This window comes from Thermobia domestica, chromosome 4 (assembly GCF_964235325.1).
Source record: "Thermobia domestica chromosome 4, izTheDome1.hap1.1, whole genome shotgun sequence".
Lineage (NCBI taxonomy): Eukaryota > Metazoa > Arthropoda > Insecta > Zygentoma > Lepismatidae > Thermobia > Thermobia domestica.
This window is the reverse complement of record NC_137457.1, coordinates 321,534,910-321,561,488: the sequence shown is the minus strand read 5'-3', so window position 1 is coordinate 321,561,488 and position 26,579 is coordinate 321,534,910. Positions and strand designations below refer to the sequence as shown.

Here is a 26,579-nt window from a genome sequence, read left to right as displayed (position 1 = left end):
ACATAACTGGCAACAGTGGTAAAACTTGATAGTGGCGTCATTAAAAACAGTGCAAACTGGTGAGTTAATATTGCTTTTTGTATTCGTGTCATAGCGTTGGAAGTGGTAAAATCTCCCACCCTATACTTTCCCATTTCATAGTTTTAACACCGGTAATTTTGTATGAAATTCGCTTTTATTAATTTGTTATATGTCTAATACATTTAATAACCGTCCAACGCTATTTCTTGCCTGCGGCATTAACACGATGAAGAAGATCGATTATTTCCTACAGTGTTTTATCCCCACATATTAGAGATGGAAAATTATCCAAAACTTGAATTTTTTTTTTCTAAGTTGTAACATGTAGATGATTAATATAATCTCCTCCGCTTTGATCCTTAGGTTCCCACACGAAATCGAGGAGAATGCATAAAAAGTTATATTTAACATTATTCTAATGACAAATGATGCTTATTTTTTTAATAATTAGTTTTAAGCTTTTCTTATATATTTTTGTTCAAGTTGACTCATGAACAAGATTCAAATATTTTACTCACTACACGGGCGTTAATCCCACCGGGGACGTGTTCCCCTAATATTTGTAAAATATTTTCCGCACCACACACAGTTTCAAATATCTTAAGTGAAGTATGACCCGAAAGAGGCTCAAACGTGTAGCAGTTTGCTACGTTCAGAAAACAATGTTACTGAAATTGGTATGAAAAAAGTAGCATAAAAGTTCGATTCCAATTGTGAAAAAAGGCAATTAGTTTTTGACTCTATGAAGGTGAAGGTAGAGTAGACTGTAAACTAACAAACTGTAACTTTCTGTTTAGATAATAAGCAGCAAAGCGAGTTTAAATTTAGCTTAAAAAATATATAACTAAAATAAACACAATTTTCAACAATTTTTTTTTTTTTTAAACTGTACATGGTAAAAGTTTACAAAACGACCTTTTCATCCTCCGTGCGCGTGGATACTTCTTACTGTTGCACTACGTATAAAAATCATTTTATTTCATTTAGAAGTGGTAATAGAACACACAAAAAACCCAGATCATGTTGTATTCACACTCCAACATGAAGTGTGAATACAACGTAATGTGCGTTTCTTATATGTTCCATTACCACTTCTACGTCAAATAAAATAATTTTTATACGTAGTGTAACAGCAAGAAGCATCCACGTGCACGAGACATGCGATATGTGTTTCAAATCCCCCACACATACTCATAAACTACGTACAAGGGCATGTGTTTATTCTTCGCATACCATATAAAAAAACACATTCCTAGGAAAACACCTTTAAGTACAAGGGCAAATTTCAAGAATGAAAATAAAATAAGGGAGGGAGTACCAAGCGAAAACGCGCACACAATAAGCACAGGCCTATATTATTTTTTAATCAAGAAATATAAAGCACTGTAAAAGTTAATGCCTACAATGACCTACTCAGCAGCATACAAGTGGTTACCGGGCAAGTGATGATTTTTAATATAATATTCAACACGTTTCAAGTATGAAAACATAACAATTACTATTGAAATTTTCATGATCGCCAAAACCCAAATGTCACTTCCCTCGGTACGCGTATACACACCGGCGCTGACGCGCCTACTTCCTTCGGGCGCACTCCTTCGCTCCGCTCGGGCCCCCTGCTGCGCTCCTGCCCTGATTCGTTTAGGTAGCATTCGTGCTTTTAGTGGCCATCCTAGCACAGTTTGGTTTGTGCTTTTACACTAGTTTTTTCCCCCCTAATCTAAATAAAGTCATCTAACGTAACTTAATGTAATCGAACAAAATACAACCGAATGCAGTACGTTTTGGTGCTTTTTTTCAGTTTTCAAACTCGTCCGGCGATATGACACTAATGCCTTAACTAGCATAGAAGACCTAAAAGCACCAATACAGAAACACAGATAAAAATCATAGTTTTTTAAAAACTTAAGTTACACGTGGTTCTATAACGAGCACACATTCCATTCCATTTCCTTTCCGTACAAAGACCGCGTCTCTAAAACATTTCGAACACAATTTATCTCAGAAAAGAACAGCCTGCTCCTCCAAAATAAATATCCTGTCTTCTTTTTTCCCCTTAATCATTATTTGCATAACACCATACACACATATGCACCGTTCCTCAACGTGAAGCATGCCCTTAACCTGTACAGCCGCTATCTTCTAGTCGTCTCTTCCTTATACTACTGCCGCCACCTACATCTTCCTACGCATACATTCACTTACGTCACGTTAAACATTTAAAAAATGCAACTCGTCAAAATAAATAAAGAAACCTCAAAACATAACGAAACGTAACGCAAACCGACGTACATTTTATTTTATATTACTCAGTGATGAAATGAAAGTCCTTTTTACCATCCTAGATAGTCAATGAATAATTCCTAAAATTATAACGTTTCTGCTCCTTTCCTAAACGAAAAGGTCGGCTCGTCACATATTTCCCTGTACATTATTAAGCCTGATTTATATTAGTTGTAGGTGTAATATCTGTTTCGAAAACTTGATTATTTCTGAGTATTCACTTCTTCCTACATTCTATCATTATTTTGTTTTTGACACAGACCTACACTTGGTATCATTTAAGTTTAACTAAGATTCTATAACAAGGTTAAATTTTACTGTTTCAATAAGCAAACAAACTGGAAACTTGTGTCCGTGTTTCTAGTAACTGATTTGTTTTCTAAAATGAGACTATCAAAGGTAAATATAAAACAAGGAAGAAAAAAAAGTAAATTTTGTTTGTTTTTTAAGTCAAAGTGCTTTAGATTGCAATATACGAAGACTATTTTTCTCAACTCTCCGTGGGATGGCCCACGATTCCCTACTTTCCAGGTGGTATTCCGTACACCTTAGTTCTGCCAGTGGCCTGTCTCCCCCAAAGCTTATGTGTTGCTGACGCCAATGATTCATAAACGAAACAAATCAACAAACGAAAATAGTAGGACTTCTACCAAGTGGGACAAAAAACTAACACACTAATTGATACTTTATGTTAAACAATTATTTGCTCACATTTGATGTTATAGCTATAGTATGTTCTGGTAAAGTTTATTTACACAACCTTATACAGAATTTACAGACAAAATTCAATACTCTGCGTGGAAAGACACGTTTATAAGGAATAAATTTGTACAGGAGGCGGAATTAAATAGTAAGTAATACTTGTATTTTATGTCTACGTGTAGTGTTAGAAGTGTAAAATCATTACGAATGCTTTCAAGATGATTAAAACAATTGAATACGTATGAATGATGAGTGCATTAGATAATATTTTCCGCTGACGGAGTATCTCGGGACAATGCACAAAAGCTATATTTTATGTTTACGGGTGTAGCGACACTTGCTTGAAACCATTACAAGTTCCATGTGAACTCGTGTCACTACGAAACCCCACATGTTTCCACAACTTTTGCTGCCGCGTATACCCAACATCGCTAACGCGTCTGCCTCTTCTGGACGCACGCCCACGCTACCGTACACGTAGTGATGGGCAGTGGAAATATTCTCGGTGAGGAGGAAAATAAAAAGTAGGCAGACCAAATTCTAAGAACAATAGACTAATTATTTCAATTTATTATTATTTCCTTCTAGGTTTTAAATAACTTAAAGGTTAAAAGGTTGAAATTTGTTGACTGTACTTTGTATAACTAGTTAACAATATAACTTTTTTTTTTAAATTTCCGTATCTATTTGCACTAGAAAGTAGGGAAATACTATGTTATAAATGAACATAAACCAGTTTGTAATGTAGAGATCCTGTAGAGTTAGAGATGAAGTAGCATCAAAACACCACGAACGACCGTTAGTAAAAGATGTCGGTCTGTCTGCTGTCTTTGCCTCTGTGAGAATGAATCAGATAATGAATAAAGAAATCTCTGTAGTTGTAAATACAGATACTTTTTAAATGTAGTGTTTACGTGCCAAAAATTAGGGTTGCTTCTCAAAATGTTTCATTAGTACTAGTGTTTGCGGACCTGTGTTAAGTTGGATTTGTTTGCTTCTTTGTGCATGTGTATTCATGCACAAAGCGTTGTTGACGAATTTTTTTTTAACACCGTGTATATTGTTCGAGAAAACTTATCTTCTTAAATTAGAGATTTAATAGTCCACAGTAAGAACACAGGAACAAAGCATAGTGTTCTTCAAATCAACATTCTTCATAAATACCATCTTATACACTAGCAGCATTACGAATGTTTCGACAGACAACCTCCGTTTTCTGGCGGTTACCAATATAATTTCTTTATAACATTTAAAAATTTATTATGTTTATTATATTAGTAGGAAGATCAAGTTTAGAAAATCCACTTTTATATAAGTTTAAACTGTTTAACGGTGTAAAAGTATGTGGCCTTTTTATATCAAATTTTTTCCTATATCTTTACTCGCGTAAGACATATTACAAGTAAATATACATTTATGCGTACTCTAAATATAATAAAATAATACCGTTCAGAATATACATTTTAAAGAATCATTTGGAGACAACAGTAATAAATATATTCTGAAGAAAAGGGAAATTTGTTTTGAAATCATTATATAATAATAGAATGCAATTTTCGTGTGTTTAGACATAAATTCCCGGAATATTGAAAAAAAAATCCAAGAATTTGTCCGTCACTACGCACAGGTCCACTAAGCACTCAGTCCCCTGATTTGTTTAAATAGCATTTGTGGTTTCTAGGGACACGTAGAAAAGATTGAATTTCTTACTTTTTTTATGGCAGATATCCGGACGCTTCTTCTGTACGCAAGTCTTGAAAGAATTGTAATTTTTAACAATTACTTTGGTGGTCCCCTTAAATTTTATTAACGCTGAGTATTGATTTTCACATGTTGGCCAGCACAAATATTTTAGATTAGAATAAGAGGAAAATTAAAGAAGTAATCATAATTTTTCAACATCTACTTCGAGTTGTGTGCCTGAACTTGACCTCAGACCAATAGTAAATACGTTACATCTTTAATAAGTCAGTAAGACGAACCTGATGGTTTCACATTTAATTAGAAAATGAAATGCTTTCCAAAAATCCACTGGGACACCTGCCTTTTAGAGTTTATTTATCGCTCAACTGCTTTTTGTTACGGGAAATTTCGTCAGTCATGAGTATGTTATTTATATTTTTACTTTATTTCTTTATTCACATGAATATGGAATACAATTTTAAACTTCATATCTACGAACATACACATCCAGATTTTAAAGCTGTACTGCATTTTCTTTTTTTCATAAGAAAGGAATATGAACCACAATATATCACTTCCTTGCCGTACACGTACACAACAATTCATTATATAAGCCAGAAGGGGTTTCCACCCATACGTGTACAGCTTTTCCTATTTCAGTACATAAAATATTCATACAAGAAATCTGTAAAACTGAAGTGACAGATACTGGACTTGGTGAACTAACCTTATGTAATAATAATAATAATAATAATTTATTTGTACTTAACACCCGAAGGCAATTACAAAGCACAAATTGTTAATTTTATAATGGTGCAGAATGTGCTACATGTAAAGTAATTCTAACAACTAGTTATTACTCTTGTTTTGTTCATGTACAGTCAATAATTACCAGATATAATAACAATCTTTACACTTTATTAAGTAACATTTGGAGGCATTTTTGTTTAAATATTGAGCATCTTAATTGAAATATGTCCAGACCCATAGAATGCATTTTATTGCCTCTATCACATACCCTATACAACGGAGAGTTTTTTGCTAAATTTGTTTTGTTGTCAGGCATATAAAACATTTGTCTGAATTTCAGGTTTTGACGTGGGCAATAGAATGGTAATTTACCTAAGAAAGACATATTATCCTCTTGGTTATCAGTAAGTTTTTTCAAGTACAATACACATTGAATAAACCTTCTATCCTCCAGTGACAAAAGCTGAAATCTCCTGAGTAGTATATTGTAAGATACATAACGAGTTGGTATATTATCTATTTTATAACTAATATATTTTAACATTTTCTTTTGTACCTTTTCTATTTGTTGCTTTGGTTTTTGGTAGTATGGTTCCCAAATTATAGAAGCGTACTCTAATTTTGTTCTTACAAAAGAGTTATATAAAGTTAATATTGTTTTTATGTTTTTAAAATGACAGCACGATCGTTTAATAAATCCAAGCATTTTAAACGCCTCATTTGTTTTGATATCCATATGATATGTAAACTTTAGATTTGCATCAAACCATACTCCCAGATCCCTGACAACTTCTTTCCTCTCCAGTACTTGATTCCCTATAATATATTTAAATATAACAGGTTTCTTTGTGATTGAAAATGTTACAACATTGCATTTTGAAATATTGAGTTCAAATTTGTTTCTTTGACACCATTCACTCAACCTCACCAAATCTCTCTGTAATTTTTCACAATCATCTCTTGTAGAAATTTGTTTGTATAATTTAGTATCATCAGCAAACATTAGACACGAAGAATATTGGAACTCTTCAGGTAAATCGTTTATCATAATTAAAAATAGCAAAGGCCCTAAATTGGATCCTTGTGGTACTCCAGAATATACAGAATATTGTTTAGATTTACAATTATTATATGTTACATATTGGATTCTGTTGCTTAAATATGACTTAAATAGTCGGATTAATTCATTTGAAATACCAAATCCTTTAATCTTTTTAAGAAGTATTTCGTGATTAATCAAATCAAAGGCTCGCTTAAAATCTGTATACACTACATCAACTTGAGACCTTACGGTAAGAGCTTCACTAATTGCTTGACTTATATTCAACAAATTTGTTACTGTTGATCTGTTATGTCTAAAACCGTATTGGGAATCAGAGAGATATCGTGAGATGTGATTAAACAGGTGTTTACAGATTACTGATTCGAATATTTTAGCTGGAAAAGAAATCAAACTTATCGGCCTATGGTCTTGTATTAATTTTACAGGATTAATTTTTGGAACTGGACATATTGCTGATATTTTAAATTTTGCAGGAAAATAATACTGAGTGATAGACAGATTAAATATGTAGGTCACTGGCTTAACAATAAATTCCTTACAACCTTTAAAAATGTAAGATGGTATACCATCATTACTAATTGACCTTTTACCTTTCATGTTGTCAGTAGCTTCGATTACTTCTGTTTCAGTGAACCTATCCAGTGACATTGTATCTACAATCGAAGAAACATCATTCAGAAAAATATCTGATAGTTTAATATTAGGTATTTCAGAACTATATACTGATTGAAAATGCTTAGCAAAAGCTTCGCATTTCAATTTATTGTCAACAATTTTTTCTTTGTTATATTCAAGTACAAATTGATTTATGTTTGAAGATTTTTTCTTATTAATATAGTTCCAAAATTTCCTAGGTTCCTTTACAATTTGCTCTTCTATTGCGTTGTTATAATCACGAAAAGCTATTTCAATACTATTTTTTACTTGTGTCCTTAGTGCAACAAATTGCATGTAATCTGAGTAAAGTCTTGATTTTTTAAATTTCTTTCTATAACGTTCTTTCTTCCTTAACATTTTTATTATTTCAGGAGTAAACCAGGTTGAATATGAACGTTTCCTCTTCATATGTTTAGGTGTACATTCATTTAAAACTCCATATAATTCAGAATAGAAAAACTCGACACAATTATCAATATCCTTAATCTCATATAAGGAATCCCATTTCTTACATCTCAATAGCTGATAAAGTTTCAAGAAATCACACTTACAAAAGTTGTAGACTACGTCTTCCATTTCATTTCGTGTCTTACAGTTTTTATAAAACGGAATACTAATATTCAAACATGGGTGATGACGATCTGGTTGAACAAAATGAACATCAGATTCAAAAACTTCAACGTGTAATACATTAGTAAATACAACATCTAAAATTCTATTTAGATTTCTTACTTAATTGATTTGTGGGAAATTTAAAAAATTTACTTTATGTAAGACATTGTTCTCCAAATTAGGCAAATTTAAAAAATAGTTACCATCCAAATAATCTATTAAATGCGCCAAATTCAAATCTCCTATAATAAAAACATTTTGAGATAATGTTAGTTCATTAAATCTTTCAATATTTCGAAAAAATTTAAATAAAACTCTTCTAAGCTATGTGGCGGGAAATAAACTACACAAATATATATACATGTCAAATCTGATAACTGAATTTTAACCAACAAATCCTCATTATCTGGCAATTCAAATCTTGTTATTCTTTCAGAGATATAATTATTGTGAACAGCTAAGAGAACACCACCTCCATCTTTCATATTACTACGCTCTAGGTTACGATCTTTTCTGTAGACCAAATATTTATCGTCAAACAACTCATTATTAAATATTTCATGTCTTAGCCATGATTCAGTAATGTCAACACAATCAAAATTAAACATGGTAGAGCTTAGGTAAAATTCGTTAATTTTAGTTTTTAACCCATTCACATTCTGGTAATATATATCAAACGTACTTTTAACTACTGTCATCTTAAATTATAGCCTACATATTTCAAGATTACACTGGAATAGAATTTGGAAATCCTGGTACATCATCTTCAGTTTTAATAATCAAAACCTGGCCATTTTCGGTTTTCCTAATTAAAATTTGTCCATTGCCATTTACCCAACAGTATTTATGCTGTGTATTTCTTGCAGCTGTTCTAGCTTTCCAAAATAATTGCTTATCTTTAGGAGTTAAATTTACATTCACAAATATTCTACTATCATTACTTCCAGATACTAAATTATTACTAACTAAACCCGTATTTCTTTTAGTCAACCACATATCTCTCACTGTGCGCGTTGTAAATTGTACAATTATTGCTTTTGGTTTATTTTTACCGTTTGATAATCGGTGAACAACATCAATATCTTCCTCCCCACATTTTATTCTTAATTTTTGAGCCATGTCGATTACAACTTCCTTTAAATTTTCATGGAATAAGTACACATCGTATTACAGAGAAATTCATAAATTATATACAATAGTGTGAAATACCCCTATTATTGTAAAATTACCGGTGGATTTCCTCGTTTTCACCTATAGCAGTCATTGGGCTTAAGCTGTAAATCTAATGAAAAAATAATCGAAATTCAAGCATATGATTACTTGAATTTACATATATATTGTCTTTGAAAATTATGTTATTATCCGAGCCGAAAACATCATGATCATAGAATTTAGGTGGTCACCTCAAGTGTCCTCCTAACCGTCCGCAATAATGCTCCGTGTTAGCCTAATTGTTAGACCATTAGAAATTCAAAAATTTGCGATCAACAACATTAAAAAGCCACAAGTACTTTATATATATACCATACATGAACACAGACTGTTATTGGAATTATGGTGAAAGACGACTCATCTGAACATATTTCTTCTTTCCTGTCATCTTTAGTCTAATATGATTCTTTCGAAACTATTTTCATCGGACTACCTTGGTTCCTATGATCAAGAACTTGAAAATTGCAACCCGAAGTCGGAAGTTCAAATAATGCAACTTGCGTGCGACTGGTAATACTGACCTGGCTGTTCAGATTCACGTTAACTCCCTCGGATTCCAGTCAGTGAACCATTTATTCTATCTAGATTTTCTCTTACACAATGTTTTGCCGTGAGACAAGTAGGCCATCATCATCCAGAATAATTTCTTCTGGCACAACTAACACACTTTCTAACTTATATATAATTTCGACAGTTAAATGCACACCTAGAGTTTAAGATAGTGTTACGAGTTGTTTTTTATTCCTTGTTACTTTCAGTAATGCTACTTTTAGTATGTCAATAATGTATCGTGTTTAGGTTTGTGTTATAATGGATTATAATATTTGCATGTACTTTCTATGTTGCTTTCTGTCAATTTTATCTTTTGGCCTGTACTTACTCTTCTGTCAAGCTCTACTATTCAAACTAAGATTCCTTTTTAGCATTATAATTTACTCGTAAATTTCCTGTTTGTGATGTCGTATTCTTGGTCCTAAATAAATGGGAAAACATACAGACTTTACAAATTATTGATGCTCGGTGTAGCTACCAATACCCTATTGATTGTTTGAAAGCAAAAATCATTGTGGACGCAGATTACTGTGAATGACCAGATCATATTTATTTCTTTAAAAAAAAAATGATTACCCTTTTGTGAAGCTTCTTGACTGTTAGGTTCAATCCAAGCATAAGTACATACTGGAGTATTTTCTTGTTAAGGCCTTTGTGCGAATGGTTCATTTTGTGCAATTGATCCTTCAAAGGTTAGAATTCTTTAACTATTTCACTCTGTGATATTAATAGGTACTGACATCCAACGTGAATATTGTCGGAGTATACCTTTGGTGCGAAATACCATCTCTCCATTATATATATTCTTAGAAAAATAAATATATTGTGCGGTGCTATTCCTTTCCGTCTCCAAGAAATACAAACTATCTGAATAGTCTTGCTGGTGTTTGCAAATGCTGAACTTAGCTGAAAATATAAAAGTAAAGGAGGAAACTGGCTTAAGATATTATCTTTAATTGTCTTCCTTACTACCACCGTCGTTTCTTCAACTATGTAGCGTATGTAGAGTAAATAGATTAGTGTTTTAGTATAAACATATATATATAATAGATACTAATGGTTCCTTCAGATATTCTGAATTTGACGTGTTTTTTTCTGACGCATAGTAATTATAATTTGAATTTTTCTCTCTAAGCCGAAAACTACTTTTAGCGATTTATGTTTCACTGTATTCATTTGGTAGTTAGCATATTGGTAATTGATTGAACATGCCTTTTCATATCCTCAACAGGTACTTCAGAATGAATGTTATTAGAAGACTTATAGAAGCGTTTACAATGATTTAATGGTGAGATTAAAGTAACAGCGATTAAAGCAGGTCGCAATAGATGTTTTCAGCACCTACCTCTCCTAGAGCTGAACTTCAAGATGGAACATAAATACAAATGGAAGAATGAAACATGTTTAGCGAACACTGAATTGATCTCTAAATTGGAATTTAGAAAGTGTTATGTTCAATTAGAGCAATTAAATTTGAAGACGGAAGAACAGCCCGTGTCTAAAGAGAAGCAGAAATTAATATTATCTTCACCTAGGGAGGAACATCGGAAGAAATACGAGACGTGTTCCAAATTAGAAGATGATTATGTGAGAGCAAAATCCGAAACATCATCAAATATAACACCTGCATACAGAAATTCTCAAAATGGCGGAGAATGTAAAAGAGTAACATACGAATTGATTTCAAATTACAGAGGAGAAAACGATCTGAAGTACATAGATAAATCAGAGTCGTTAAATTTCAAAAGGAAAGTGAAGTGTAGAGAATGTTATGTTAAATTAGAACCACTATACTTGAACACAATTTTACAACCTATATTACAGCAGAAACAAGAATTAATATTACCTACACTGAAAGAACATCCGATGGAAAATCAGTTAAGTTTGAATTCAGAAGTTGATGAAGTTATATTAGACCCAGAAACAAAATTAAATGAGGGACATACAAATAAAAATAAACAAAATGACACAACATGTAAGCAGTTAACTAACGAGTTGACTTCAAGTTACACAGAAGAAACCAATCCAAAACACATAGATGAACCGAACTCGAGAAATGAAGGAAACGGAAGATCTAATGTTGTAAATAATACTGAGATAGAAGAATGGGAAGGTGATGAACGTGCACCAAGCGACACAGAAGGAACTGATTCACAGGACACTGATGAATCTGATGATGAAAGGTAAAGTTTATTTTATATTTTATAAACAATAATTATATAGTAGATGTATTTTTAGAAAATGTTAAAAAGATTATTATTTGCTTCACTTTCATAATATTACAGCCATAAATTGTAACTCACATAATTGCGGTTCCAGTTCTTTGCAAAATTACATTAGTATCCACCAAAACTTATTCCATTCATTATTTCAATAAACTAAACTAGTTTTATTGCTTTAAAATTACGCATTCCTTTAATAATTATCATTTATTTCGCAAAGCTAAAAATTCACTTCAATCAACTATGGCTTCCTCACATATATTTAACACTGTAAATAAAACAAATCTAAACGCATCTGGCCACAAGCTTTGTTATCATAAGATACCATACTATTATCTTCGTTGGCCTATAACTAAATATACATAAACGTTATAGTTGCAAGATTTGGTAAATACAATCACAAGTTTATGCTATTATATACGTTAAAATGTTTAACTTTGAAATACTTTAAATGTGCTTGCCTCGAAATCTATGTTGTGATGATACTGAGGTAGAGACTTGCAGAAATCAGCATTTTTGATATTATAGTGGCCTTACTTTGGAACACTAAAAAATAGATCTGTTGTGAGTTCTTGTTGAAAATGCATATTTTAAATATGTAATGATCTGACGTAGGATAATTAAAAAATCTAACTTTACATTGAGTTGGCAACAGTGTTCACGTATCAGTATTGCACGTTGTGCGAACGATTTTCCTTGTTGATATTTGCTTTATGCAAACTTTCAATGGTTTTTATTTACTAGTTTACGAGTTACATGGTTATTTCGAGGTAAAAAGCTTACCTCGCATATAATTTTATACACTCAGTGACTGGTTCACTCATCGCAGATCTCCGAAATTATCAGGCGTGAAACCTTGATATTTTTGTGCGTGTCTACTTAAGACCATTAGAATTAACTTGCACCGACAAACATTTTAAATATATATGACATATTTACGATGGAGTTTTACCTAAGAGGCCATATTGGGACTCTTATTCATTTCAGTCTGATTAAAGTGTAACCGATATTGAAACGCAATTTGGGGGCCTGCGTTTCGTTCAGTTCTCAACACAGAATGTTAATTGCTCCCAATTTAAATTCTGAATATTTGTACTATTCTGCTTTATGAAGTTAAGTTCAAATGCTTTCGAAGGAGCTGTTGATGAAACTACTAGATCGACAAATGTTCACCAGTAAACTGACTACAGCGATCCCATACTTCTATTTTTACTGTAGAGACATGTATAGCATGTATCCTATTGTGGTGAGAAGTATGTACGAGAATTTAAGAAAATTATTTGCTATGACTCTAGAGAGAGTGTTACCATTTCGGTCACTGAATCGATCGCTGAATCTGAGGGGGAATAAGTGTTATCTCCCTCATTTAGATGTGAAGTACTCTTACAGTATTAATTTAGGTAAAATGATATTTCGGATTCGGGTTTTTGATAACTTTTCTCAAACAATATTTATATTCTCATTTGAAAATTTTAATTCCCAACTACGATGGTCATATGCTCTAATAGCACTGGAGTGACTGAACGCATGTACTACCTTAAAGACCAAAGGGTTAAAAGTGGGAATTTTATTTTTATTCTCATGTTGAAGAAAATTGTACTCTTTTTATGTTTATTCTAAGCTAAAATTACAGTACATTGTAATTAATTTCATTAAAATTGAAATTACATTTACAAAAGAGATAATCATTCTTCATTGTTTCTCTCAAGTCAATAATTATGTATAACTAATGTCGCGTTGAGAAGTCTTTTGATGTAATTCGTATTTTAATTTTTTTTTTTTTAGTTATTTGAATCTTAGCAATTTTGAGCACAATTACCAATTATCAGTGCACACACTTATATAGGTACGTTATGTTTTCGTGTGCAATTTGGTGCCTACAGTTGTAGTACGCTCTTAACATTTTCCGTCTGGTTTCTTCACACCAGGATTTGCATTAGCAAATTCGTCTTTTCGATAATTTTCATTGATGTAATGCTAGAACTTTTGATAAGTATATAGTCGGCCACTTTAAAAAATATAGCTTGTACCCACGTCCGTATATATATACACATTTTTTTCGTAAATTTAATATGAGTATAAGTGAACTATAAAATTTTAGTTGGGAATACGCCGTGTGTTCCCCATCGCATCCTTATATCTTTGGCTTCTTTTTACAGTGTTCCTGTCGGTAAAATCTTAGATACATGTAACAGAAACGCACACTAAGAGATTTTTGTCTGTTACTTGTTTGTGCACTAGCTACTTATTTATTTCTGCCAGTTTAATACGTTATTAAATGTGCACTCGTGTCATCTTTTTGCACTTGGTTCGACGAAATACTGTTTGGCTATCTATACTCAAAATCAGCACCATACTTTCTGTTGTAACATCTCACTGTGTCTGTTATTTTCTGCAAATCCCCTCAAATTTGCGCACTTTTTGTAGTAAAAATAGAAAAAAAACGTCTTTGTTTGACTTGTATAGTGAACAGCGAGAGTAATGCTATATCTTTTTGGAACTTCGGTGCTGTACGAAGGTGGCTGATTTGCCTTGATTTCTTTCGGTATATCTCTGGTTGTTGTGTCCATACACCATATACAGTAATGCAACAATACCAATCAGGTTCACATGCCATGTAGTGGAATAACCGAAAACGAGCTTTACATAGGAATAATTGTTCATTTATTGTAATCCAATCATCAGGAGTATAGCATGTCTGACAAACAAACAAATAAGTACCGCACTTCAGGTATCGAAGCAAATTTGTGTTTCCGGCCGTTCATCTCGTAGACTTCAAGTCGAATTTTAAAACTTCCTGTATCTCAGCAAAAGAGGTACAAAACATTACTTTCTTACACAAAAGAAATTCCCACATTTGTAAATAAAAATAATTCACATAGCTATTTGGTAAATGGAAACTTAGTAGCAAATACGAATATAAAAATTTAATATTGAAAAAATCGTCCAAAAATGTCAAAAATTAAACATTTTGTATAAAAATATTTTGTCAGAAAATATTATACGAGAGGGTGAGTCAAAAGAAGAAGGTATTTATACAGCTATTTGAACTTCTTCCGTCAGCCTCTGTGTACACGATTATTTTAGCATCACAAAGCCTAGTTATCGCTGTGTCAGCAAAAAGGATTACGCTGTCTAAACAAGACAGTGCACTTTTGCACCGCCACAATTTATAATTCCTATGTAGTTAACAGTCATGAGGAATAAGAAAAGAAAAAGTCAAAAATTATCATAGTGTGTGAGAAATTGTGGAGCCAGGTCAATAATACGTGAGAACCAATATCTAAAGAAACAAGAATGAGAGAAACGTTGACTAATGCATACGATGTACATAATTTGTGAAGTCCTTTCCTTTATCTGTTTTTTAAACGTCACCGTTTTATGAATAAAAAGTTCCATGTATGGATGTAAGAGAATTGTAGATTGTGTTCTGCTATCCAATATATATTATTCTAACACATTTCTTATATTAACTAAATTGACACTTCACCATTATACAAGCAAATTTTCCTAAACATTTGTAAGCCGCGGTGGCTCAGTGGTAGAGCGTTCACTTCTAGTGCATGGGGTCAATGGTTCGATCACAGCTCTCATGAAGTAAACCTTGTGGTGGACAAGCACCGTGTGCATGGTTATCCTTGGGGTTCTCCCGTCTCCTTCTATTTCCTTCATTTCACCATTTCATTCATTTGTCATGATCAAAGTCTCCTTTAGTCTAGCCGACATAAGCGCGGGAAGTAATACTGAAAGATTTCATTTCAACATTACCTAAATGTATTTTAATATATGTTCCACTTTTTCCATATTTTTCTGTGGATTATAAAACTTCACATCAGCGTAATAGTCAGTTTCCTCGGCAAGTGCTGTAGCGTTCACTTGCTTTTAATAAGTTGCAACCTTGTATCTCCACTGTAGGATCGTCTTAAAGTCAATAGTTTGTATTTTATCCAGTGGTGTAATTCGAATTATTTAACGGTTGATTATATGAATATTGTAGTAATTTGATTTATCATTAATATTACTACTATATGCTCATTTTATTTGTGTATTATTATTATTATTATGCCAAAACAAAAAGAATAGAAGTCCATTTTGAATCAATTTGCGTCAGACCAAAGAGAAATTTTCTCTTGTGGTGCAAAACTAATCATATTTACAGATAAAAACTGTATCTGTACAAGAGCAGCATTTTATTTCCTTTGAGACATATAGAAAATTAACCTATCTCAACTAGAGCATGACTAAATTTCCTACTTAGAGACAAAAGGAAAGAATATGTTCTATATAAAAATATTTTCTTCAATTTTCTTTCGTAAGTATTAAACATTGAGTTGAAAATAATATTGAATAACTGTTTCTGCTAACATGAAAAATACTGTAATAAAAACCGACTCCGAAAACTTGAAAACTTTTCATCGGTTCCTGAGAAACTCTGCTTACCTTCCGAAAAACAGCTTTTAACTCATATCTTCAGAATGTTTTAATTGTAACGTCATTAGTTCTACTATTTATACCCGGAGGTCTCGGTCATAGCCCATAGGTGGTCACTACATATCAGATGAGATTTATTATGCTGTGCATATAACTTGTTGCTCTTGTAGCGTTTCGCATTGTGTTTTATTAATTCATTAATAAGCGGTCTTTGAAAAAACAATCTCTCACTGGAAAATAATGGAAGCTTTGGAGCATTTAATAATTCCCCTGAATTCATGCATATATTCCGATTCATCTTAGTTGCGCATTGTGAGATCTTCTCAAATATCAACTCACAATTCCAAGATACAATATAAAACCTCAATTTGAAGAACATAGAAATTCGGTTGAGAATGAATTTGGAACATCTAAGGGATGTACAAGAAGGTTTGTTAGGTATTCTGAGATTCATGTTGAAAACTGAGTTGCAAAAGACGATGGAATTAGAAGTTAGTGCCTAAATCTATCTGGGATAGATAAAACTCACGAATTGTAACATTAAGGACGATGTTAACAGTCATACTGAATAAGGCGAGAATACAATCCGAAAGGAGCAACTTTATATTGATAATTCAAATCCTGATCTGTCTAAAGTATAAAATTTCACTAAGCATAATTTACCCGTTTTAACGTACAGATCGTAGAGCAGATACTAACAAGATAAGACGTTTGCTGTTTGCAAAGCATCCAATGAAACATGGAGAGATGTATGTTATATATTAAAACGATATGAAAAGAATTGCATGGATCATAACGATTACTGGAAAGACTGATACTGACAAGTAACGACCTAGAAAGTGTCTTCATTATAGGTGGTGTGAGGAAATTAACCCCTGCAGAGTTACCAGCAAATGAATTACTGAAAATATATTCTTACGGAGTAAAGTTGGAGAGTCTTTTGACTAGCGGTGAATTGACTACGCATGACTGTCCTACGCCAAATTATTTCAGATGCAAAGGGTGAAAAGGATTCTTAATTTTAACTTTTTTGAGAAGTTACTTCGTAAATGGTTTCCTAAAGACAGCAATAGAAAAACAAAGTAACCTTAGAAATTTAATCATGGCCATCATATTGACATGAATTCAGGCGTTAGTTGGTGGGAGAGTTCAATATTAATGTAGACGGACAGTGGAATACTTTCGTCACGCTAGGGTTGTCATACGTATATAAATGACAATAGGTTTAATATGATTGTCCTTTAGTTAAGAAAGTGCAGAGCTGCGACCCATTATGTCCTGAGGAAAGTTAACTAGTAAACGATTCGCCATGAATGCCTAGAGATAAAAAGGACTTTTCACATAGTCTATAGCCATGCATTTCTTAAATGAGGGTACAACGCTTTCAAACAAAAATCATGGAACATTTCTTTCAGACACTATTTAACCGAAATCTGTTTTAATAGAATTCGCTTTTTCCATTACAACATCCCAACAAAATCACCTTTCAATAATATTTATAAAATGCATCGAATTGCCTACTCAAGGAGAAGGAGAGAAGTACAAACAAGAGAGAAAGAAAATAAGACATCAAATAAAATGGTTTCTGTCTACAACATACAGAAAAGAAAAAAGCACACTAACGCATTGAACTAATGAACTTGAAATTGTATGACAAAAGATTTTTTTTAGTGTGACAAGACGATCAAACTGTAAATTTATTTCTTTGTTGACATATTTGCCATTTACCTAGTAGAATATTTTGTGAGGAAACTTCTTAATGACGATGTTGTAAAATAGAATTTATATTTTGTACCCTTTGTTCTATCTCCAGAAAAGTTCCATTTCAAAACACTTCGCACCGAATACTTTTGTATATTTCCAAATAATCAAACATTCTCAAAAAGAATGCACGCACGAATGTGAAGTATAACAAGATATATTACGGTTATATAATGTTTATTCAGGGTATCGGATTGAATAAACAAATTTTAAACTTCCTTTCAATATAATTTATAGTCTTGGAAAAGTATCAATTAAAAATGCTCGGGTTTCGGAACGAAAGAAGAGTTTTATGGGAAATATTGTAAACGTGTATTTGATCCCCATTCGCTGTATATTTAAATCGAAAAGACAGCTCGATCCAAATGTTAACTATGCCCCGATAAACATTTCAAAAGATTAAGATGTTTTCCCGTAATTATGATTCAAAGCAGGTCAATGTAATGTTTATATTCGAAGAACTGCTATTGAACTTACTCATTCTCCTCCAGCCGTTTTAAATGCTTGGGATTTTCACTTACTTTTAATAAAATAATTATATGACAAGATCATCCGGCTAATTTGGCCATCGTTATATTCTATTTTTGGTATATTTTTTGGACCCTGTTGCCCCTCATTCAAGATTTTCTTTTAATAAAAGTAACATGGCGGAATTTCATACCCTGCCCAGTTTTAACCATGTACAAAATTTCATTTTAAGCGATCTAGTCTCATTCCCATTATGATACAGTCAGCGTCTATTTGAGTGTGAAGATGAAATACAAAGGAATGTTCCTCTTGTGGAATGTGACATATTTTTCCGATGCTTCCAGATCGTTTCCACTTCTTGAGGCTAAAACTAGTTTGAAGGAATTTGGAATTGTTGTTTTCCCAGTTCTTTTTTTTTTATTTCGAAATGTACGTAGAAAGTTTTAGTTTGTTATCTCAAATCATTTCGTAGATTTCATGAACATTATTAAATTCGTGACTCGTCCGTCCTATTGTTATGTATTTGCGATTACTAATTGTAATTAAAACTACTAAAACCTTATTGTCCTAAATGTTGTAGACGAAACTCAATAATTTTTACAACTACGTAATTTCGAGTATTACAAGTGTATATACTTATGTTTTTAAACTTTGGAATGGTTTCAAATATTAAACTGTGTAAAGGTCTGTAAGATTTTATGATAATTTATAACCACTTACGTACACACACACACACACACACACACACACATATATATATATATATATATATATATATATATATTATTTAGATAACTTGTACTTTTTCTTTATTTTAGGAATACTTCAGAAAAAGAAGTACAAACGATTATGAGTACAGTTGTGAATGTTTCGAACCACCAACAAAATTTTCAGGGACTAATTGAAGACACCGGTATGCAAAACGAATTAACTAGGAAGAATATCAGATCATTTGTGTGTGACAAATGTAATAAGGTGTTTAATTCCAAAAAAAATTTGGGATCCCATATGGTAAAACATGCATATGAAAAACCGTTTTCTTGTGAAAAATGCGGAAAATCATTTAAATTAAAAATATGTTTGAAAAGGCATTTAATAATACATACAACTGAAAGACTGTATTCTTGTGAGAAATGTTCAAAGTCATTTACAACTAATCTTTACTTAAAGAGACATTTAATGAGACATAACGCCGTGAAGCTGTATTCTTGTAAGGAATGTGGAAAATCATATAAATCAAAGGATGTGTTACGATCTCATTTAATAGTACATTTAAGTGACAGGCCGTATTCTTGTGACAGATGTTCAAAGACATTTAAAACCAAATCGTCGCTAATGCTGCATATATCATCACATGAAGATGTGTACCCTTATTCCTGTGACATGTGTAAAAAAGCATATAGGTCTAAATGCTACCTAAAATCTCATATATCAACACATGCAGAAAAACATCCGTATACTTGTGAGCAATGTGGAAAAAGTTACGGTGCAAAATGGAACTTCGAAAAACATCGAGATTCTCATCTGAACGTTAAATCATACTCTTGTACGGAATGTGGAAACAAATTTGTAAACACATTTAATTTGGAGAAACATATTTTAAAGCACAGAAATACACTAGAAGACACAGCAATCCTCAAGTATTATTGCGATATTTGTGGGAAAGAATTTGCTCATAAAAAGAATCTAAAAATACATATTTTGTATACGAAAAGTCATGGTAATTATTGTTCATATGTATGCGATAAATGTGGTAAATCATTCACTCGACAAAGATTCTTGAATTATCATCTAAAGACTCATTTGGAAGTAAAACCCCATCCGTGCACGGAGTGCAGCGCATCATTTATTTTAAAGCATCACTTAAAACACCACTTATTAATTCACTCAGGTGAACCCCGTTACTCATGTAAAGAATGTGGAAAAGCATTTCTTACTAAGTCAAATCTCCAATCGCATTTACTGATACACAAGAACATAAAACCCTATTTGTGTGAAATATGCAGCAGATCATTCCGTCAGTTGCAAGGTTTAAAGTATCATGTATTAAGTCATAACAATGAAAAGAACTATTCATGTAAGGAATGTGGCAAATTGTTAAAAAGTAGATTAACACTTAAGGATCACATGTTAATTCATACGGGTGTAGAGCGTTTTGTTTGTGAAAAATGTGGAGAAAGATTTCTTTTCAAGAATAGGTTGGAATGGCATTTACAGATTCATAAAAATATAAAACCGCATACTTGTAAAATTTGTAGTAAATCGTTTCGCCAAATATCAAAGTTGAATCGCCATGTTGCAACTCATAGAGTTACGAGGGAATATGTCTGCAGCGAGTGTTCTAAATCCTTTAAACATTTAGGATATCTTAAACATCATATGTTAGTTCACACACGTGAAAAATAGTATACTAGAGATGAATGTGATAAGTCGTGTTCTTGAATGGTTCACTTGTGCGAACAGATACGTATATGTTTTGAAATCTATGGTGGGTCACTTACATTACAATGTAATTAAAATAAATATAGTAATTTATTTAGAAATCGAAATTATTCCTGCTATGTAATTTTTTAATTGCAAGTTACTTTTAATTTATTTTTGTACTGTCATTTTTATGAAGAATATAAGTTAATGATAGGGTGACCACAAAGTCCAGTTACCCCTTGATAAATGCTTATGTAATTTTTCCCATTACCCCTTGCTAGTTCTAATTCAAGTTTTCCGTTGCTTAACGATGGCTGACACTTCCACTTTCAGTGTTGAAGAAAGTATTACTGGAACTTGTTTGGTACTTGAGAGATACCACGAACCCAGACCTGACCACCTCTGATCATGCGCTGTGGGAGTTCATACAGGGCATCGTTAAAAAAAAAAAAAAAAAAAAAAAAAAAAAAGAATGATACCACTGCCGAACTGACAGACGCTGCGCGACAAGCTTTCACTTATGGTACACGTGCAATGCTCCGCAAAATATCGCACAGAACCTGGCTAAGCATTGTCCTTTGTCACGAGAATGACGGCTGACAGACCGATCCTTTGGACGCTTAATGTTTCCTATCTCAACAAAAGTTCTCCAAAGCATTGTGTTTCATGTTATTCAGTTGTTTGATTGTAGTTGTTTACGTATATTTACTGGTTTGTTTCTTACTTTCAGGGGTAACGGGATTCTGTGGCCACCCTGTATGATATGAAATACCTCAATTGCCATATGTTGGCTGAAAATAATTTCAAAACTTTGCTTTACACCAACAGAGAACCTTATTTATATATTTTCACTTTCGTCGCTCGGAACTTTTCTTTGGTCAAATATATATTTCGTATGTGCTATGTAACTTGCATACAATTAGATTTCTGTAAATACCAGATCCGTTATTTTATGTTTGTGAAAGTTGCAATACATCGTTTCTGATATACTATGAAATGTTGTACATCTTAGGCAAAAATTAATTGTACGTAAACTCAATTTCACACATAAAAGTAGATAGTATAAAATTGTATACCACAATTGTGTAATAACCGTCACCATTATGTGAATAAAAATAACATTCTGTGACCTCTTAAATTTTAATTTCACAACCTCATTAAGCACCGCAATTATCGAGGTTGAAACTTAATATGAAGCTCGAATAGGAATTACAAATATTTTATAGTAATAATTCTTTACAAGATTCCTTGCATGGGAAAGAGCCATGTACACTAGTGTTTAAAATTCGTGTCATATGTCTCTAAAACTTAAATACAGATAAATAACCATGTCTTACGACAGAAAATTTCGTACGTCTTCTTGGAAATATGCAAAACAAAACAGATATTAACAATAAGATATTTCAGGAAAAAATAAGTTATAATGGAAAAAGGAAATCATCGAAATTTTTATCGTTAATTTGTAAGTTCCCTTGTGGTAACCGTAATATACATGCAACGAAAATTAACAAAGAGAATAAAATTTATAGTTTATAAGAAAAACGACATATATATCATAAATGCAAGTTATTATCCACATGGCATAGTACTATGTATAGATATCGAAGAATTGACATGTAAACAAAAAATTAAACAGAAATATACGCTACGAAAAAAAAACATCCTACGTGATCAAGCATTTTTGTGTTACTGATTTTCTTCCCAAGTTAAAAGCTCAATTCAATAGAGTAATATGCTAGCGTGGACACTTTTTTCTTTTCTTCGTTTCACCTGGACCCTACAAACAAAAGACACCGGTGGATATGGAAAGATCAAGGGATTGTTTACATTTTCTTGGTTTTGAAATGAAATATTCTCTAAATATAGTAAAGAACCACAAATTAAGTACACGACAAAAGTATGTGTACAAAGGATATTTTTTTCTTGAATCATTGTATTCAATTTTAAATAATTCGTGCTCTTCCACATGTTGTTGTATATTAACCCATAAAGAAAATGTATCTGATTTCCTCATACATTGTTTTCTCTCTTTGATTAACGCTTTTATTAGTTTCCTTGTCTAGCTTCCCAGATATTTTTCCCTAATACTGTGTCTTCTTTCTGTCAACCACCTTTCTCTACTTTCTATCTCAATATCTTGAAATCATTTTGTGTTCAACTCTAAAAGGTTTATTTTAGTGCAACGTCCCACTTTAATGTTCAGAGGCTGAGGGAGATTGGTTACAAGGTATTGTCAAATATACTTATAGCACAGTAAAACATTCTTGTAACATGAATACCTTCGGTGTCCAATTCGAGATTCGGAAATTTATAAATCAGAAGTGGATTGAAACAGTTACTTGTGTGACGATGACCTCACTTGATGGTGTATCCAGAGTAGTGCACAAAAACGTGAGTGTGTTCTAACAACATGCAAGGAAGTATATAGTAAATTTACTTAAAGTAGTTAAGTTTATCCAATGGAGAAAATATTCAAAGTGTACGCACTTACATTATAAGTGAGCGATATAGATAATATCCCTTAACTAGTCGCGTGAAAAAAATTACTTAATTAGTCGCGTGCGGAATTTTGTTCCGCACAATAACTACAGATTAAAACTCCTGTAATATTTGTTCCTTTTTTTTAATTTTTATTTAATTTTAGTTTAAATTATTTGTTTTAATAGGCGTCTTAATTTATTTTATGCAATTGACGACCTAAACTAATATAAAAATACGTTAGACATAAATACCTAAACAATGAAGAAACTATTCTGTTTTTTCTCAAATAACAAGAATAACATGTAGAGTTAGATCTGATAAGAAATATAGTTTTTGTGTTTTGAAACGTTCATATAAATTATGCTTTTGCCTCTCGGTTTACGTATCCATACTACTTACATATCCTCGTCTTCAAGTTCCTCTACTCCATCTTGATGAACACATTCTTTGCAATATGTGACAGTTTCTTTATGCACACCGCACACAAAGTTTTGACACTTGACACAACAATATTTGGTCTTCCTGTTTTCTTTCCTCGTGCAGAAAGCAAAACGCCCTGAAATTGCAACTGGATTAGACACAGTAGATGGATCTTCTGGTATTCTTGCATACTTTCGGATATTTGATTTTCATTCTCTGAGGAGATATTGTAGATTTACTCTTGCCTTCATGTTGTCCAAGCAAAGATCTTTAGCTAAGACTTTCAGAAAATCATTCCTGTTCATGTTACTCTGTGTGTTGGACTGAAAAATTATGAAGCTGTTTGTACCGGCGATATTCATCAAAGCAAAGAAGACAGCTAGTGACCATTCATTCATTTATTTGCCTGCTTCATTAGCTTACAAAGCATGAGAAATTCTCATGTAAGCGTTACAGTTCTCAGAAAAAAAAAAACATACAATATTGTCAAGTACCAGAGGTATACATCATGCATCTTTCTAAAATACAAAACCACATAATAGGATATATTAAGTATAAAAAAATGACAATTTACATCTAATTAGGTAACTGTTTGTACCACACCAGGCATGTACTCACGGGTAAGTATCTGTTACCAACTCTTCAGTTAACAAGTCATTTAAATATTCTTTAATTGTGTAATAGCACTTTTCAGTGGGTAGATTATATAAAGTCTTACAAAGAATGAAAACATTGGTCATATTTTTCAAGTACAGAGGAAGTTTGTTATACAATCTGACACAATTCATGTACACCGTTTTGCTTATATTAGCATATTTCTGATGCATCACAAATATGTCACTACATTGTCTTGTATTATGGCTATGAACATTTTTGTTAATGATAAAAGATGCTTGTTTTTCACAGTAAAAAGAATAGATTTATAGAGGGGGAGTGTTAACATTTTTGCTTCTATGAAAACGTTTTTACATGTCGATTTTGTGGGTAATCCAAAAATTATTCTAATAGCTTTCTTCTGCAATCGGAGAGTGCCTAAACTATTTTAGCAGATCCTCAGTGTATTATGCCGAAGTTAATTAATGAATTAAATTTGGAGTAGTAAAAGCTAAGTGCTTCTCTCGACACAGTACCTTGAAGTTTGTATAAGGCAAAACACACGCTACTTAGTTTCTTGTTTAAAGTGGAGATATGAACAGACCATGAAAGATCATCACTTATGATTACACCTGAATGCTTTGTTATGCAAAAATATTGGAGTAAGTTAGCAGATATTTTTTTCTAGGTGATATACGCGGTTTTCCTGGAAAATGAAAATGTAAGAGAATCGATTTATCATAATTTATAATTAACCTATTCGCTGTTAACTATTTTACTAATTTGTCCGTAAAACTGTCAGATTTCCTCTCAACTTCTTCTATTGATTTTCCTGATATTATCATACTGATGTCATCAGCATATAGAATACATTTTGCTGGATGCATAAATTCTAAAGAGTCATTTATATATATCTGCATAAATTCTAAAGAGTCATTTATATATATCAGGAAGAGAATAGGACCCAAATGGAACCCTGAGGAACACCTCTGATTACAGTTGGTAAAGACGAACAAGTTGTTTGAAACCCATTTGCAGCTAACTTTGATATTTGTAACGCTTGTTGCCCACTGGATAAATGAGAGAGAAACCAGTTGTGAGCTGCTCCTCTAATACCATAAGCATACAAATTGCTTAAAAGAATAGCATGATCAATTGTATCAAAAGCTTTGGATAAGTCGACGAATAGGCCAATAACATATTTACTGTTTTTTTAAATTCAAAAGCTATATTGGACGTGCAATCAAACAAGGTTGTTTCAATACTTTTCTTATTTTAGAAGCCATGTTGTGATGTTGATAGTAAGTTACATGACTTCAAAAATTGCAAAGTCGTGACTTCATCACATATTCAAAAAATTTTAAAAACGTGGAAAGAATGGAGACTGGGCGAAAACTTCTTACATCATGCATACTCCCCTTTTTATGGAGAGGAATTACTTTTGCCACTTTTAACACTGATGGAAAATATCTTTTCTCAAGAGATAGGTTTACTAAATAATTACTAGTGTCTAAAAGTGATTGCACAGTATATATATATATATATAAACAGATTTATTTTAATGCATCTCTTTATATAATTATTCATGAATTGATGAATGTATCATTAAATGCTAAATATTTACCTCAAATAATAATGGAACTCAGGATTTTACGATCAATAGCCCCGTGCTTTACCGATGACAAAACAATATCGCCCCTGCCTAGCTTCCAAATATAACCGAATTTTCAAGACGATAACATTTATATAAGGTGCAAGTTATGTTGTTTTCTTTCCTTTATCTTTTCGATTCTACTATTGATGCGAGTACTATGCTCGCAAACTTAACAGGCAAAACCAGCATGTGTTCACATGTATACAGTTTTGAAATACTGTATGATTACGAATTTCAATGAATATTATTTTTGTACGCGTAATAATTTTTGAACGTGTCTTGTTACACTTAAAAACATAACTACACAATTCTTCGCGATTGCGAAGATTGGCTTGCAGTTTCCAACCTAGCATCTTTGATTTAATATTTTCGAAGATACCCCAAATTGGACTTTCATTTTTTACTTTGCTCGAAATAGCCAAAATCAATGCGTTGATCATTTTGGAATATGGTATGCATAATGAGATTTAAGCTGATGATAACATTATATTTTAAACAATACAACGCTGTAAGTGTGGAATGAGAACTTAAAATCTTCGCTACTGTTCACATCTCTACTCTCCGGTGGGTAGAAAGTTGAAATAGTGTA

General features: G+C 32.3%; 2 protein-coding genes across 4 annotated transcripts in view; one reads left to right on the top strand and one right to left on the bottom strand.

Moving 5' to 3' along the window:
- LOC145684384 (uncharacterized) overlaps nucleotides 1-26,579 on the bottom strand; it is a 169,963-nt gene that overhangs the window by 54,455 nt on the left and 88,929 nt on the right. The gene's annotated exons all lie outside the window — the stretch shown is intronic.
- On the top strand, nucleotides 18-22,597 carry LOC145684382 (uncharacterized). Of its 3 annotated transcripts, none has more exons than XM_081756630.1 (3): nucleotides 18-59; nucleotides 10,767-11,718; nucleotides 21,572-22,597. In XM_081756630.1, the coding sequence occupies exons 2-3, from the start codon at nucleotides 10,904-10,906 to the stop codon at nucleotides 21,606-21,608; spliced, it is 852 nt and encodes a 283-aa protein (XP_081612756.1). In that variant the 5' UTR covers nucleotides 18-59; nucleotides 10,767-10,903; the 3' UTR covers nucleotides 21,609-22,597. The 3 variants fall into 3 exon arrangements, with proteins under 3 accessions (XP_081612756.1, XP_081612753.1, XP_081612754.1); XM_081756627.1 differs by having other exon boundaries at nucleotides 19,236-22,579; XM_081756628.1 differs by lacking the exon at nucleotides 18-59 and adding an exon at nucleotides 64-152 and having other exon boundaries at nucleotides 19,236-22,579.

What these genes read in the sequence shown, in the direction of transcription:
- LOC145684382 (XM_081756627.1), top strand. Translation starts at nt 10,904, where the DNA reads ATGGAACATAAATACAAATGGAAGAATGAAACATGTTTAGCGAACACT. An exon ending in GATGAATCTGATGATGAAAG is followed by an intron (nt 11,719 to 19,235) that starts GTAAAGTTTATT and finishes TCTTTATTTTAG; the next exon opens with GAATACTTCAGAAAAAGAAG.